We start from the raw sequence: 13,485 nt of genomic DNA, 5'->3' as shown, positions 1-13,485 counted from the left end.
AAGCACTGAATTTCCCTGAAAATTCTCTGTCCTGTATATTTTACTGTTCCTGCTCTAATGAGAAGTTAATTAGCTGATTAACTGCATCAGGTTCGTCAGAGCACGTGTACTGTTCCAGCTCAGTGGAGTTCATTTGGAATGTGTTATAGCACCACTGTGACACATGGGGGCGCTAAAAGACCTGCTAAAACATACGAGACGCTCCACAAGCAATAAAATCAGAGTGGGTACAAATGTACAAATGTAACACCACGCAAGAAGAGATGTCAGCATGCAGATCTGAGTTCATGCAGAAAAAAATGCAGTGCAATAAATAGAATTATTTGCATGGATTAGGTTCACAAAAGTATTTGTTTTTTTTTTCCAGCATGCAAAAAAGTGTATTTGCAAACCGCATTACTGAGATGTCTCACTCGTATCTGTGCATCGTGCCTGTGCATTGCTTTATAGATTACAAAGTGCACGTAAAAGTACGTTTATATAAACATATAATATAATAATATATATACTGGGTGCTGGAAAAACTTAAATGCAAACTTTAGTGCAGCAATTTGAGAGCTTTTTCTCATGAAAGCACATCTAAAAAAAATGTAAATATGAATTCCCAGAGGACATAAAATACCCAGGCTTCCTTAGGCCATTTGTAAGGCAATATAAAGCACGCGCGTGCGTGTCTGTGCGCCCCTGGTGCGCTCCTGGTGCACTGCGCATGCGCCCGGTGCTCCGCCTTGTTACACAGCAGTAGGACTCGGATCCGCTTCTTGGTCGCGCTGAAACTTGGCCGCTCCATGTAACGTTACCGAATCCGTTTCGTGCTGTTTTTCAGTCCCCGGTATGGACCCTCAGAAAGTAAGTATGAGACGTGCGTGTTTAATAACGTGTTTATGACGCTGAGACGGTTACATTGTATCCTAAGCTGTAATATGGGAGTGTCAGTGTTTATTCTCTCTGGGGGTTTAGTTTTATCTCCTTATAATATTCACTTACATTATTACATCCGGGACTCGGAATCAAGGTCGAACCAAGCTACGGTTCTGAATGTTTGCTTTCTGGATTTGTTGTAAGGAGATTATTAAAAATATAACTGGACTATTATACCATTGTTATATCATATCATGCATGTCATCCTAGTCCTTATATTATCTCATTTTTATACAACTGAGGGTTAAGGGCCTTGCTCATGGGCCCTACAGTGAACGTGGGAATCGAACCAATGACCTTCTGATCAATAGTCTAATGCTTTAACCACTAGGCTGCTACGTCCTATTCACCTTCGTGCTCAGCAATTGAGGGTTAAGGGCCTTGCTTAGGAGTCCAACAGTGGCAGTTTGGTGGACATGGGAATTCGAACCCATGACCTTCTGATCTATAGTACCACGTCCCATTCACCTTCATGCTCAGCGTTCCCAACACGACTCTGATAACGTTTACATTTCCAGCATGTAGCAGACGCCCTTATATCCAGATCGGCTTTCATTCTCATTTTTATACAGCTGAGCGTTTATTAACCCTATAATTGAAGGTTAATGGCCTTGCTCAGGGGTCCAACAGTGGCAACTTGGTGGACCTGGGAATCGAACTCACAACCTTCTGATTGGTAGCCCAACACCTTAACTACTCGTATCCTTAACCAATGGGGATACTACACAGGATTGGCCTGATACTTACACGTCGCCATTAAAAATTTAGAATTCAGGATAAGAAGTGATGACAATAACACTTTAAGATGATTAGCACGGCCCAAGGTTCTCAACCCTTTTAAACAGTGACCCAATATTTAAAGTGCAATTAGTTTTTTTTTGTTTGTTTTTTTCTTACTAGGTTTGACTCAATATAAAGCAGATAAAATATAATTTTTTTTTAAATCCATGTACATCACATGACATTTAAATTGTTGTACATTAGAGAGGGAAAGATTATAGCTTCTTTATATTGCTAAGATGCTTATATGGATCACGCTATACTGTATAAGAGCTCGCTTTTATGTCCAAACTAGATCACCACATTGTTTGGATGCACACAAAGGCACTTAACTCTGTGTACCAAAACTCTTAACAATGTCTTAAGTCTACACACGTGATCGAGGTCATCGTGTTTACGTTTTCGTGTCCATATAATATTTTTTAGAAGATTTTCACATCTCATTACTGCAAAGTAAATTCTCATTTAAAGAAGTCTGTTTACTGTTTTCTGATTGTGATGCTAGTGAGATATACAGTGACGCTTCAGTCCTTTAGTCTGTCCGGTTTTCTCCTCTCCTCATCTGTACGCTCATAGTTCACTAATTAGATTTCCTTTTAGAAACATCTGTTAAAGTACTTAAGGGTTAAAGCGCTTAAATAATCCAGTTAATTACTTTTCAAACTGGTCATGGATTGTGTAACCATGTAATTGACTCATTTTGATATAGCATTTGTTGTTTAGGTCCATACGCATATTCTTATGCTGTAAGAAATTAAGATGGCTCACTAGGTAACTCGATCATGTATTTAGTCAGTGAGAGGACTGAAGTGTAACTTGACAGCTTTGCATTAGCTCTTCTTGAGGCTCTATACCCATTCACTTATGTGAAGGAGAGAGTAGCAGGTAGGAGAATTGAATTTCACTGCCATCCGATGTATTGAAGCATCAACATTTTCAGGTTTTAATAAAGCGTAGAATGTTAAACTAGATTTTGTAGATGATATTTAATGTGTACACTTATTGCGATGTTTATTATGAGTCCATAGTGTGGGTCAGATCACAGACAGGCAACATCAAGTAGGGAAAATTCAGAATAAATAAAATGGAGAAACGGGCAAGGATCTAATTTTAGGAAATATGGAAACTAAGCCTTGAAAAATATGACAAATAAGGCTTGGGAATGAAGCACAATAAGCAATAAAATATAGAAACAGTAGAGAATGAATAGACAAACTCATTAAGGCCTAAACATAGAACAGGTGTATAGCTTTAGGTAATACACCAATGACAAAGAAGCCAATGACATGACAGGGGTAGAGATCAAAACAAAGACAAATGACACACAAAAGCTCAAGCAATCGCGTCACATACTGCGAGCCGGAGTTTTTGCGACAATTAGGATTTACTTGTTTGCTAAATGTTTGCATCCATATGGACATATAAACGAGGTGAATACTGTCTTTGTATAAAATGGAGAGTCAGCTCTCTGGCAGCCTTGGGATTTGAATCAATAGTCTTCATTTCTGAACCACTGAGCTGACACTGGCCTCAGAGGAAGACCTAAAAAATCTAATTCTCACAATATATAATGATGTCATCGGCTTTTAAGGTCCGAAAAATATAACTTATACAGTTTTCCACTTACCTCAGACATATTCGGTTAGCAGGAACACCGTATGTTATTTAGTGTGTGTACAACAGAGCTACTAATAGGCTAATAAAGCTAACATAACAGTTATAGTCTTTCTCAGGAAATCATGCATACATGTGTATCCAAATCATAAAATGTTTTGGAAAAGATAATACATTTTATTTATATTACGTTCTTTCATAACAGCCATCTTCATCTGCTTCCCAGGACAAAGATTATAGCCAATTAAATTAGCTTAAGCATAAATTAAAATATTGTACGTAAATCCGTATTAGCAAACTTGATCTCGAAGTGGGATAACGTTATAATAATTCATAGATCTTCCAGGTTTTAAACTTTGTGAGATAGGATTTTTTGCTAAAATGTGCAGAGAGAAAATTTTGGTTAGCTAAAAATACACTTTAGTTGTTTGTTAGCTAATTAGCTAAATATAACTAAAGAAGCAAACGTTGGTTCTGTATGTCTTTACTAGTTGGTGATATATGAGGTTAAAGCTGATTGGAAAAATCCGAATGCCGTGTGAACGTGTGTACGATACACACCAATGGTCAGAGGAAATCTTTGTGTGTGTGTAAACAGTGTATGCATGTCCTTTGCTTTGGTTACAGCAGTGTATCGTATGCCAATATGTCCTGTGATACACATAGTAAGACTAAGCCTCTGTCATATTTTAGGAAACTGCTGTGTCATATTTCCACACTTTTCACTGGAACTATTTCAATTCCTGTTTGGAGGAACAGGACACACACAGGGATAATCAACATTCAGAATTTCTTCATTCAGCCGCAATGTTACACTAGCCATAGCGTCTTAAATCGAGTGGTTAATCGTGTTGTTTACTAAAATTGTGTTAGCAAAGACACCCTCTTTACAACAAAAACAGCTTCAGCAAGGATATTTTCTTAAAAAATATTAGTTTGTGTAATTACATAATCATAGATAAGTAGTTATGGGTGGATGAATCTTTCCTGAAGATTCAACCCTCCCCGGTTAGCAAAATAATAATGACTCAGTATCAATTCTGGGTGACAAATATGTTATGCAGCATTGTGCCGTTCTTTTTTAACAATCCTGTTAACTTCAGTGAACGTTTTCTAAGGAAGGCCAATGTAGCCACACAAAATATGTTTGCTGTGCCAGTATTGGGCAATTGTTGACAAATAGCACTTTTTCACAATATCAACCCTTCCAACATAGGGTTAACGTTTGTCATGGGGCACTGGTAGCTCAGTGTTTAAGGTAATAGACCGCTGATTCGTAGGTAATGAGTTTGAATCCCATGACCACCAAGCTGCCACTGCTGGGCCCAGGAGCAAAGGCCCTTAAACCTCAACTGCCCAGTATTATAAATGAGACAAATGTAAATGAAAGATAGCCAGATGTTGGGCTACTGGAATGGCTGTATAACCTATTGAATACTGTCCCAATAAAAGCTTTGAGAGCCAGAACCATAAGTTCTGCTATCTAAGCTAATACTTTTAGATATTAAGGGCTGGTCCTAGGTTAGCTCTTTTAATAAGACCAAGCTGAATTTAGGGAGAGGTCAAAAGATATCCATGGTTAAGTCAATGTATAGCCCATGAGTGCTCTGTATTATTGCTCATATGTCACTGGTGGAAGTTAGAGCGGATTCATTATACAGTTTTCTTATTTATCTTATTTTTACATTTACATTTACAGCATTTGGCAGACGCCGTTATCCAGAGCGACATACATAAGTGTTTAAATCTCTAACATCGAGTACATTAGTGCTGGCTCACTAGGTTACATACTTAAGATACCATGAGTTTAAAACATTCGTTCAAAGTTACAATGAAAAAGTCAAGTTTTTTTTTTTGTTTGTTTGTTTGTTTTTTAATGCAAAAGATAAGGAAAGAAGTGCTAGTTGAAGTGTTTCCTGAATAAGTAGGTCTTCAACCGCCGCCTGAAAATAGCCAGTGACTCAGCTGTCCGGACCTCTAGGGCAAGTTCATTCCACCACCTTGGTGCCAGAACAGAGAAGAGTCTTGTAGTATACTTGCCTCTTACCCTGAGAGATGGTGGAACCAGTCGAGCAGTGCTGGTAGATCAGAGGGTGCGGGGTGCAGGAGTGATGAGGGCTTTAAGGTAAGAGGGAGCTGGTCTGTTTTTGGCTTTGTAGGCCAGCATCAGTGTTTTGTATCTGATGCGTGCAGCTACCGGAAGCCAGTGGAGGGAATCGCAGCAGCGGGGTGGTATGCGAGAACTTTGGCAGGTTGAAAACAAGCCGTGCGGCTGCATTTTGGATCGTTTGCAGAGGACGGATTGCGTTCATAGGTAGACCTGCCAGCAGTGCATTGCAGTAATCCAGTCTAGAAATGACAAGAGACTGAACAAGTGCCTGAGCAGCCTGTGTGGACAGAAATGGCCGAATCCTTCTAATGTTGTAGAGAAGAAACCGACATGAGCGAGTCACATTAGCAACATGAGAGGAAATGGAGAGTTGATTGTCCACGGTTACCCCAAGGTTGCGAGCTGTGGCTGAAGGGGAGATCAGATCGTTGTGCAGGGATATAGCAAGATCATGACCTGGGGATGAATCACCTGGGATGAACAGCAGTTCAGTTTATTTGGCACGGACATGCTCTGTAGTGTCTGCAGCATGTCAGAACAGTTCCTCTTTTAGATTTATTGTACTGGATTGTCAAAGGTTAACACTATGGTACAGTGATTACAAAGGACATGAAATAAATTAATTAAATAGTAATTATTCAACCAATTAGATATGTAGGATAAATTAAATTAAATTGCTACCAGTTTTGGAATTTCTAAATGGCAACTAATTCCTAGTCTTCCTTTTCCATATTTATTGTACCAGGTTACTTGCCCTAATCTATTCACTCATTTGTATTTCAACTTTCCTTCAGTGCAGTAGTGTCTCGTTGCGTCTCGTCTAAAGATAGCCAAGAAGTCTAATCCTTAAATCTGCCTAGCATCTCCTTTACCGGGGCACTAAGGGAAGGTAAATTGTTATCTTGTAACCTGGTCTACATAATTTGCCCAAGGTCTGCTGTGAGAACTCTGGTCCCTAAAAAAAAAATCAATAATTAAACAAGTCAGCAATAAAACAGCAACGTCACGTAATAATTATAGGTGTGTCCCGATCAGTGTCTTCTCACGGTCCTTATGGTTTGTGTTTCAGTGTATCTCAATAAGACGTATTGGCCTGTATGTTTAAATGGCATTGGGTATAGAGTGTAAGCGTAGTGAGGTTTGTGTTGTAAATCCGGTATATATAATATATGGAGCTTCTTGAATGTAAACGCCCAAATGACTACAATTTACTCCTGTTAACTGAAACCCCACTGAGTATTTAGGGTCAGAGGATGTGTGTGAGGAACATACAGTAGGCTATGCGCTGAGCCTGTATTTACCTGTTGACTAATAATCCTTTGATAATCTGGCCAGTAGTGTATTTTAAAAATAATACTAGATGATTAGAATAGGGGTTCCCTGTAGCGGTCTGGGCTTATGAAAAGTGGAAACAATCAGGGAGTCATATGTAGATGCCAGCCTCCAATTAATCACAGAAAATAGACTCACTTTTCACACACCATTGGTGCGATGTGGATAAAATCCTGAAAGTTCAGGAAGATGATCATTTTGTCCCAAGAGTGAGGCTGTATGTGCGAGAGCCTGGTAGTGAATCAAAAGCCAAGTCTAGTTTACACTCACCAAGTGAGTTTACACTCACCAACGTAAGTATCTTGACATGACTTTCAGGTGATTAGTACAGATGAATTGTGTTCATTCTGACCAGCATACCTTTACCGGCATTATCTTTAAGCTTATTGGGCTCTGGGAAGTCCTGAGTTCAAACCATGGCACCCTTTTGGTTCTTAAGTAAAACCCTTAATGTTGGTTTTCTCAGCTTCACGTTTTTAGTCTTCCATAAAGACCTTGGACAAACTCTACAATTATGCAAAACAGCTTTGAAGCTGCATTAATTCTGTATAAGACTTATAAGAAACTGAGCAGGATTTTCAGATACAGTAGCTATACTAGCTATAACACCTGTAGTAACTGTATTAGTTTCAGTGAAGGCAAATTGTAAAGCGTGCTGTTGTGGACAGTTCAAGAGATGCCCAAGACTCCACATACTTTAGTCCATCTCTAGTACATTTTAAGCACGACGGTTGATTTGTGCCTCAGATGGATTTTACTCCGTGGGTCTTCTGCATGAGTAAATATGTAGGACACGTCTTGGAGGACAAATGTACCATAGAATTCTTTAAATAAAATCTGAGCATCAAATGCTGATGATTTTAATGGTTTAGAACAAAGTGTTTGTGGAGTTTTGCTTGCCATTAATGTTGTGTTTTCTACATTTCCTCATTTGCCAAATGTAACCACCATAAACTAATTGCGACTAATTTATTGTGTAATTGTTTCTGTCCAAATCTTACCTTTTGCTTTGTCTCCCCAATACAGGAGGCCTTACAAAGGATAATAACCACCCTAGCAAATAAAAATGATGAGCTGCACAATTTCATCGAGACGCTGAGTCACCTGTTGGCTGGAGTTCAGGTAAAGTGCAGGATGTGGTAATGAACGCTAATGTAAATAACTTTCAAACTGGCCTCTCTAGTTTCTTCTCCCCATGACTGTGTCAACTGATATGAAAAGGTTAGGATTGAATATTTATGTTTGGTGTGATCAGGTTAACTCCAGCAAGGTGGTGTCTGACTTAGAAGAGGAGTTTGACCTGCTGTTCTCTATCCTGGAAGAGACTAAGGAGAGTATGACCAGCACTATAAAGCAAGAACAGACCAGGAAATCACACGAACTGCAGGTAACGGCATGAGGATGAAAGTGATTCTAATAGCAGAAAGGTTACTTTGACATGGTGTGTGTATGTGAATGTGTGTGTGCTTGGAGTTTGTTTGGTTATCTTCAGTCAATTCTGGGTGATGTCATTATGCTGCCAGGGCAATTCTCTGAGCTCACTGAGCAGAGACAATACCGATGAGTAAAATCGGCCCAGATGAGAGATAAGCCATGCCAGTAGAACCAAACCCATTCAGCTCTACACAAAATACATGCCTCCTACACGTCCATCAAGCCCTCATTAGTTCTCTAATGGGCGTCTCAGGGTGCCACAGTATTCACAAAGTTTAGTGTACAAAAGCAGAACACCTACAAATCAAAATTTGTCTCTGTTTTTACCTCAAAAATGGAATTTGCGCCTGTTTTGTGGTCCTAATGTTCATCACTGAAGTGGTGGAGATGAAAGTAGACACTTTTGCCTGGGCTTTAAGAATTTGTAGGGTTTTTTTTGTAGTATTTCTGTTTTTACCTCGCCTACTAGGGACAATGTTTTTATAGAAAAGTTTTCTTAGTTTTTTTTGGGGTTTTTTTTTTTATTTTTTTCCCACATATGCTTCTGTCTTTAAAGTAATCAAACCACTGAGATGCCCCAAGCAGCTAAAATTTGAAGACGTTATCTTCAAACACTAAAGGACTGTGTAAGGTTATCTATCCCACAGTGAAAGACAACAGAGTCCTGACTCATTTTATATCAGACTTGCAGAAATAAATGAATCAACTACAAATAAATAAATGAATAATGAATCTGTTTATACAGATTTAAAATGTCCCATAAGTCGATTTCCATTCAGCCAGTCTGTAAACGGACCGGAAAGAGTCGTGCTCAGAGAGCCGTATTCAAATACAAACGCACTGGTGTCTGGCAGCCTCATTGTCAACCGTAACCCTTGTTTTTCTCGTGCCAGTGGGAACCAGAGAAGGGTGAGGGGAAAAGGAAAAGGGAGAAAGAAAGGCAGAACTAAACAAAACCGTCCAAACTTTTCAGACATTGATAATATACAGTCTGGGAGAGAAAAAATAATCTAAAGGATAAATTACAAATTGTTAGCTTGCATGATGCAATGTGCACAAGTCCTTCATTTTAATTCACAGCTGAATTAAAAATACTAAATGCCATAGTTTCTTTAGGCTCTCACACTCTGGGGCAAAAAAACATGCATGACATTTAGTATTTTTTGTTAAAAGTTAACAAATATTTAAAGCCTGAAAAAGGCCTGCGGCATAAGTTATTCTGCCAAATATTTTCCTTTAAGAAGATTTTTTATTTTTTTTTTTTTACATTTTTTTTCCTCTAGAGCATTAATGCACATTACTGACAGAAAAAAGGTAAGAAACAAAAAGCTGGCTATTCTGAGGTTGTGGTCTATCCATAAAAGAAAGCTCCTGATTAAGCAACCTGCTAAACAGAATCGTATGTTTGTTGGCAAGAAAACTGTTCACAAATACTTAGCCTAGGGTTAGTAATTACATACACTAATCCTAACTCTAGCGTTTTTATAATTTTCTTTCTATCAGATGCAGCTGACACAGAGCACAAATGCACTGGAGAGTGCAGAAGAGCTGCTGGAGTTCGCTCAACACGCACTGGATATCAAAGACGAGGACGAGTTCACCAAGGTCTGTAGATATCACGGATGCCTTTGTAGATCACGTGTTGATTATAAAGATGAATATGCAGGTTGTTCTGGTTGGATTTCTCTTTTCATATTAATCTCATGTAACTCTACACTCTTGGTAATTACTAGGAAATGGAACAGCTGTCTTTACAAAGCGGTGGCTCACTGTTTTTACTAATGAACCGTCACTGATATGATAAGTGATTCATTATTTAAACCCGCATGTGTGTATGATCACCGATTTCCATAATTATAGGAGTTAAATGCATGTATAGATCTTGCTTGGTCACATGTTACTGATACACTGATCATGGCTGGTCACATGACACGATATACTGTGTAGCCCTATGTGGTCTTCTGCTTTAATAGTAAACAAAAAAACTCTTGTTTTAAATTAATCTTTGTGTTTTGTGTGTGTGTGTTTGTGTGTGTGCGTGTGTGTGTGTGCGTGTGTGTGTGTGAGAGAGAGAGAGAGTCCAGTGCAGACTAATATTGCATACTCACTCTCCACCCTGCATGACTCTACTAACTGCTCCTGTTTTTCTCTCCCTGTCCCTCTCTCATTCTTTCTTTCCTCTCCAAGGCTGCCAAACAGATCAAAGATAGGTACGGTACAGTCTTGACTTGTCTCTAAGCACGCCTGCTATGTGCATGTGTGTATCTGTGTGTTCTGGTACCACTACACACACAAACACACAAGTTTAAGTCTGGTTTGTACTAAAATTGACTTTATATTTGAGCATGAACATTTTATTTGGTAAGTTTGCCTTTATTTGTGTGTATGTGTGTGTGTGTGTGTGTGTGTGCGCTTCATTTATAAACACTTGTTTCCTTTTGTCTACTGAGTTTAAGGTTAGAGATTGATTTAGGCATAACATAAAAAAACTGCATTAATCATTTTGATAATGGAAGGTCCCCAAAAGGATAGTAAAATAAAAAGCGTGTGTGTGTGAGGCATGACTTTTGACCCACGGTTTGTCCGAGCTTGTGTCAGCCTGTGTGGTGCAAAGCCTTTATGTGGTTACACCTACATTACAAATTTAAATTGTTTTAAATTGGCCGTGACAAGTAACACAATATATCAAACACAAAGCATATGATTTTTTTTAAAAGCAATAGCGAAACTTCTATAACTTACTCAAACTTAGCCAAACTTAGTCAATAATTTTCCTCAAACAGGAAATGTAGATCATCTAAGCCACATTTGGTGTCTGTCAAATTTGGTTTATTTTTTTAAATTATGACTAACTAAAGGGGGGCACGGTGGCTTAGTGGTTAGCACGTTCGCCTCACACCTCCGTGCCTCGGGGGTTTCCTCCGGGTACTCCGGTTTCCTCCCCCGGTCCAAAGACATGCATGGTAGGTTGATTGGCATCTCTGGAAAATTGTCCGTAGTGTGTGATTGCGTGAGTGAATGAGAGTGTGTGTGTGTGTGTGCCCTGCGATGGGTTGGCACTCCGTCCAGGGTGTATCCTGCCTTGATGCCCGATGACGCCTGAGATCGGATAAGCGGTAGAAAATGAATGAATGACTAACTAATAGTTATCTTATCTGTGTCACCCGAAATCTTTTTTCATCAGCCCTTTCTCATACTTCAGTGATGTCACAGACATCCTGATGTGACTTATGAAAATTTTGAAACTAGAAACTAGCCGAACTCTGTGACGTAGTGGAGCCAGCCATCTTGGACCAGAATTTGGTATCTGATAATATTTCAGATGTAATAAAAGCATAGCTTGGCAATATCATTTAAATCAAGCGGTAATGACAGTTTGGTTATGTATTTTATCTACATTAGTCTCATTATTCCAGTGCGAAGTTATTAAACACCAAATATGTCTTGGCTGAGTAAAATACATTTAAGATAACTGTGTGAATTAGATTCTTGGCCAAACCATTGGTGTGGTGATAATAATCACATAAAGGCTTTGTTAAGAATACGTCATATTTAGTGGTATTAGTAGTAAAATACTAATAGTGATGGCTATAAAGCTACTAATAGCATCTATAAATAAACGAATGAGTTGATGGACTTATATAAACTTGCCATTTGTCTGGTTCAGGGTGACGATGGCTCCTGCATTTCGCCTCACCATGAAGCCCAAAGCCACAGACAACATGACCCACTTAATGGTGGACTTTTCACAAGAGCGCCAGCTTCTCCACGGACTTCGCTTCCTCCCTGGTGAGTTAGCAAATCCACATTCCTCATTCAGTTAGGACTTCAGTCAGCCATTACATACAAGTTTAACCTTAGATTAAACCCTTTATTCAGTAGCAAGAATGGGATTTGTTTTGTTTGTTTGTTTTTTGGCAAGAATATTTTGGCACAGAATGAACACACAAAGCTGTGAGAAAACCTATTAGAATAAATGTGCTTCCTGTTTGGCTTGAATGCTTAGAGTTCCTCCATTATGACACAGGACAATGTTAATTTAGCTACATTAGTAGGTTACTGTTAGCTAGATTAGCTTTCCAGAAAGCTGGAACATTTTGCTAGCTAGATAATGTGACTAGCCTACCTCCTGAAGAAATTTGAACTGTTATTTAGCTAACTAACTTAACTAGCTAGCTATTTCTGAATAAACTAGTTAGTTTAATTAGTTAGTGTTTTTCCCTGAAGAAAGCTAAAACACTGTCGCTAGCTAGATAATCTAACTAGCCAGAGTCTGAGCTGAAGCTAAAACATTAGCTAAATTAACTAGCCAGTGTCTGTTTCTGAAGGAAGTGGGAAAATGATTATTTGCTGTTAGAAATCTCAAGTGTGACATAATGAAAACTGGAGAGTAAGGGTGGTGTGTGGTGTAGATGGAGGCTGTTTTATTAACCATTTGTTGGGCAGATATTTGAGCTGACGTCCTGTTCTCGCTCTACTGCTGCCAACACCGTGGATCCGCTTACACACTTGGGACGTTCATTGTCATGTCAGTCGGTTGTATGGCCCACAGTGGACACCGGATAAAAAAGAAAGTAGCATGTTACTACAGTATGATCCTGATATCAGCAATTAAATCAGTTGAATCAATGTTTATTCTGTTTGAAGCAACATCAGGTTTATGTGCATTGCAAAATGTCTGAATGTAAAGTCACATTGCACACTTGCACATTGCGAGTGCGTTAGCTGAGGGTTTGTGCACAAGGACGCCGGACCCTTTACCTCAGGTTATTCCTGTGCTGTACAAAGCTGTCAGAAGCGATAAACCCAAAGCAGGACGAACTGTGCATTAGGAAGATAAACAGTAAATCTTCTGTATTGTGAATCCTTGGAGTTAAATTAGAGTTTTAGCTAAAAATACAAAGTTTTTTGGGTAGAAACGTATGGATCGTTTGCTGCACTGCTAAAACGTATATAAAGGTTTTATCTACCAGTTTAGCTTGTAAACTGTAGCACACGTGTGTGTGTGTGTGTGTGTGTGTGTGTGTGTGTGTGTGTGTGTGTGTGTGTGTGTGTGTGTGTGTGAGTCAGAGAGAAAGAGATGATGCCTCTCCTCATCAGTTGTGTCTCTGAGTAAGCTCCCATGAGGCTCAGAGCCTTTCAGGTCCACAGATGCCCCAAAGCCTGGCACAGCACAGACGTCTAAAAATAGCACCAAACTCACCACTGTCTCCTGTAACCTAGAATATCACTGTTTAATTCATTCAAACTTCAAACACAATCAGTGGTAAATGCGAGAAAACAGTCAGTTTGAG

At 39.1% G+C, this 13,485-nt stretch overlaps 1 protein-coding gene across 3 annotated transcripts in view; it reads left to right on the top strand.

The window, feature by feature from the left end:
* The first annotated feature begins 725 nt into the window (after positions 1 to 725).
* Positions 726 to 13,485, top strand: part of fsd1l (fibronectin type III and SPRY domain containing 1-like) — a 23,600-nt gene continuing 10,840 nt past the window's right edge. For 2 of the 3 annotated variants that reach the window (XM_060863158.1, XM_060863157.1), the window contains exons 1-6: positions 726 to 849; positions 7,784 to 7,879; positions 8,013 to 8,144; positions 9,695 to 9,796; positions 10,379 to 10,401; positions 11,859 to 11,980. In XM_060863158.1, coding sequence (XP_060719141.1) covers positions 835 to 849; positions 7,784 to 7,879; positions 8,013 to 8,144; positions 9,695 to 9,796; positions 10,379 to 10,401; positions 11,859 to 11,980 — 490 coding nt within the window. In that variant the 5' untranslated portion in view covers positions 726 to 834. Of the gene's footprint in view, positions 850 to 7,783; positions 7,880 to 8,012; positions 8,145 to 9,694; positions 9,797 to 10,378; positions 10,402 to 11,858; positions 11,981 to 13,485 lie in introns of those variants that run through there. The other variant, XM_060863159.1, reaches the window with a different exon arrangement.

The sequence above is a fragment of the Tachysurus vachellii genome, chromosome 26 (genome assembly GCF_030014155.1).
Source record: "Tachysurus vachellii isolate PV-2020 chromosome 26, HZAU_Pvac_v1, whole genome shotgun sequence".
Taxonomy (NCBI): Eukaryota; Metazoa; Chordata; class Actinopteri; order Siluriformes; family Bagridae; genus Tachysurus; species Tachysurus vachellii.
Note: the sequence above shows the minus strand (reverse complement) of the source record. Positions and strands in the feature narration are given on the sequence as shown.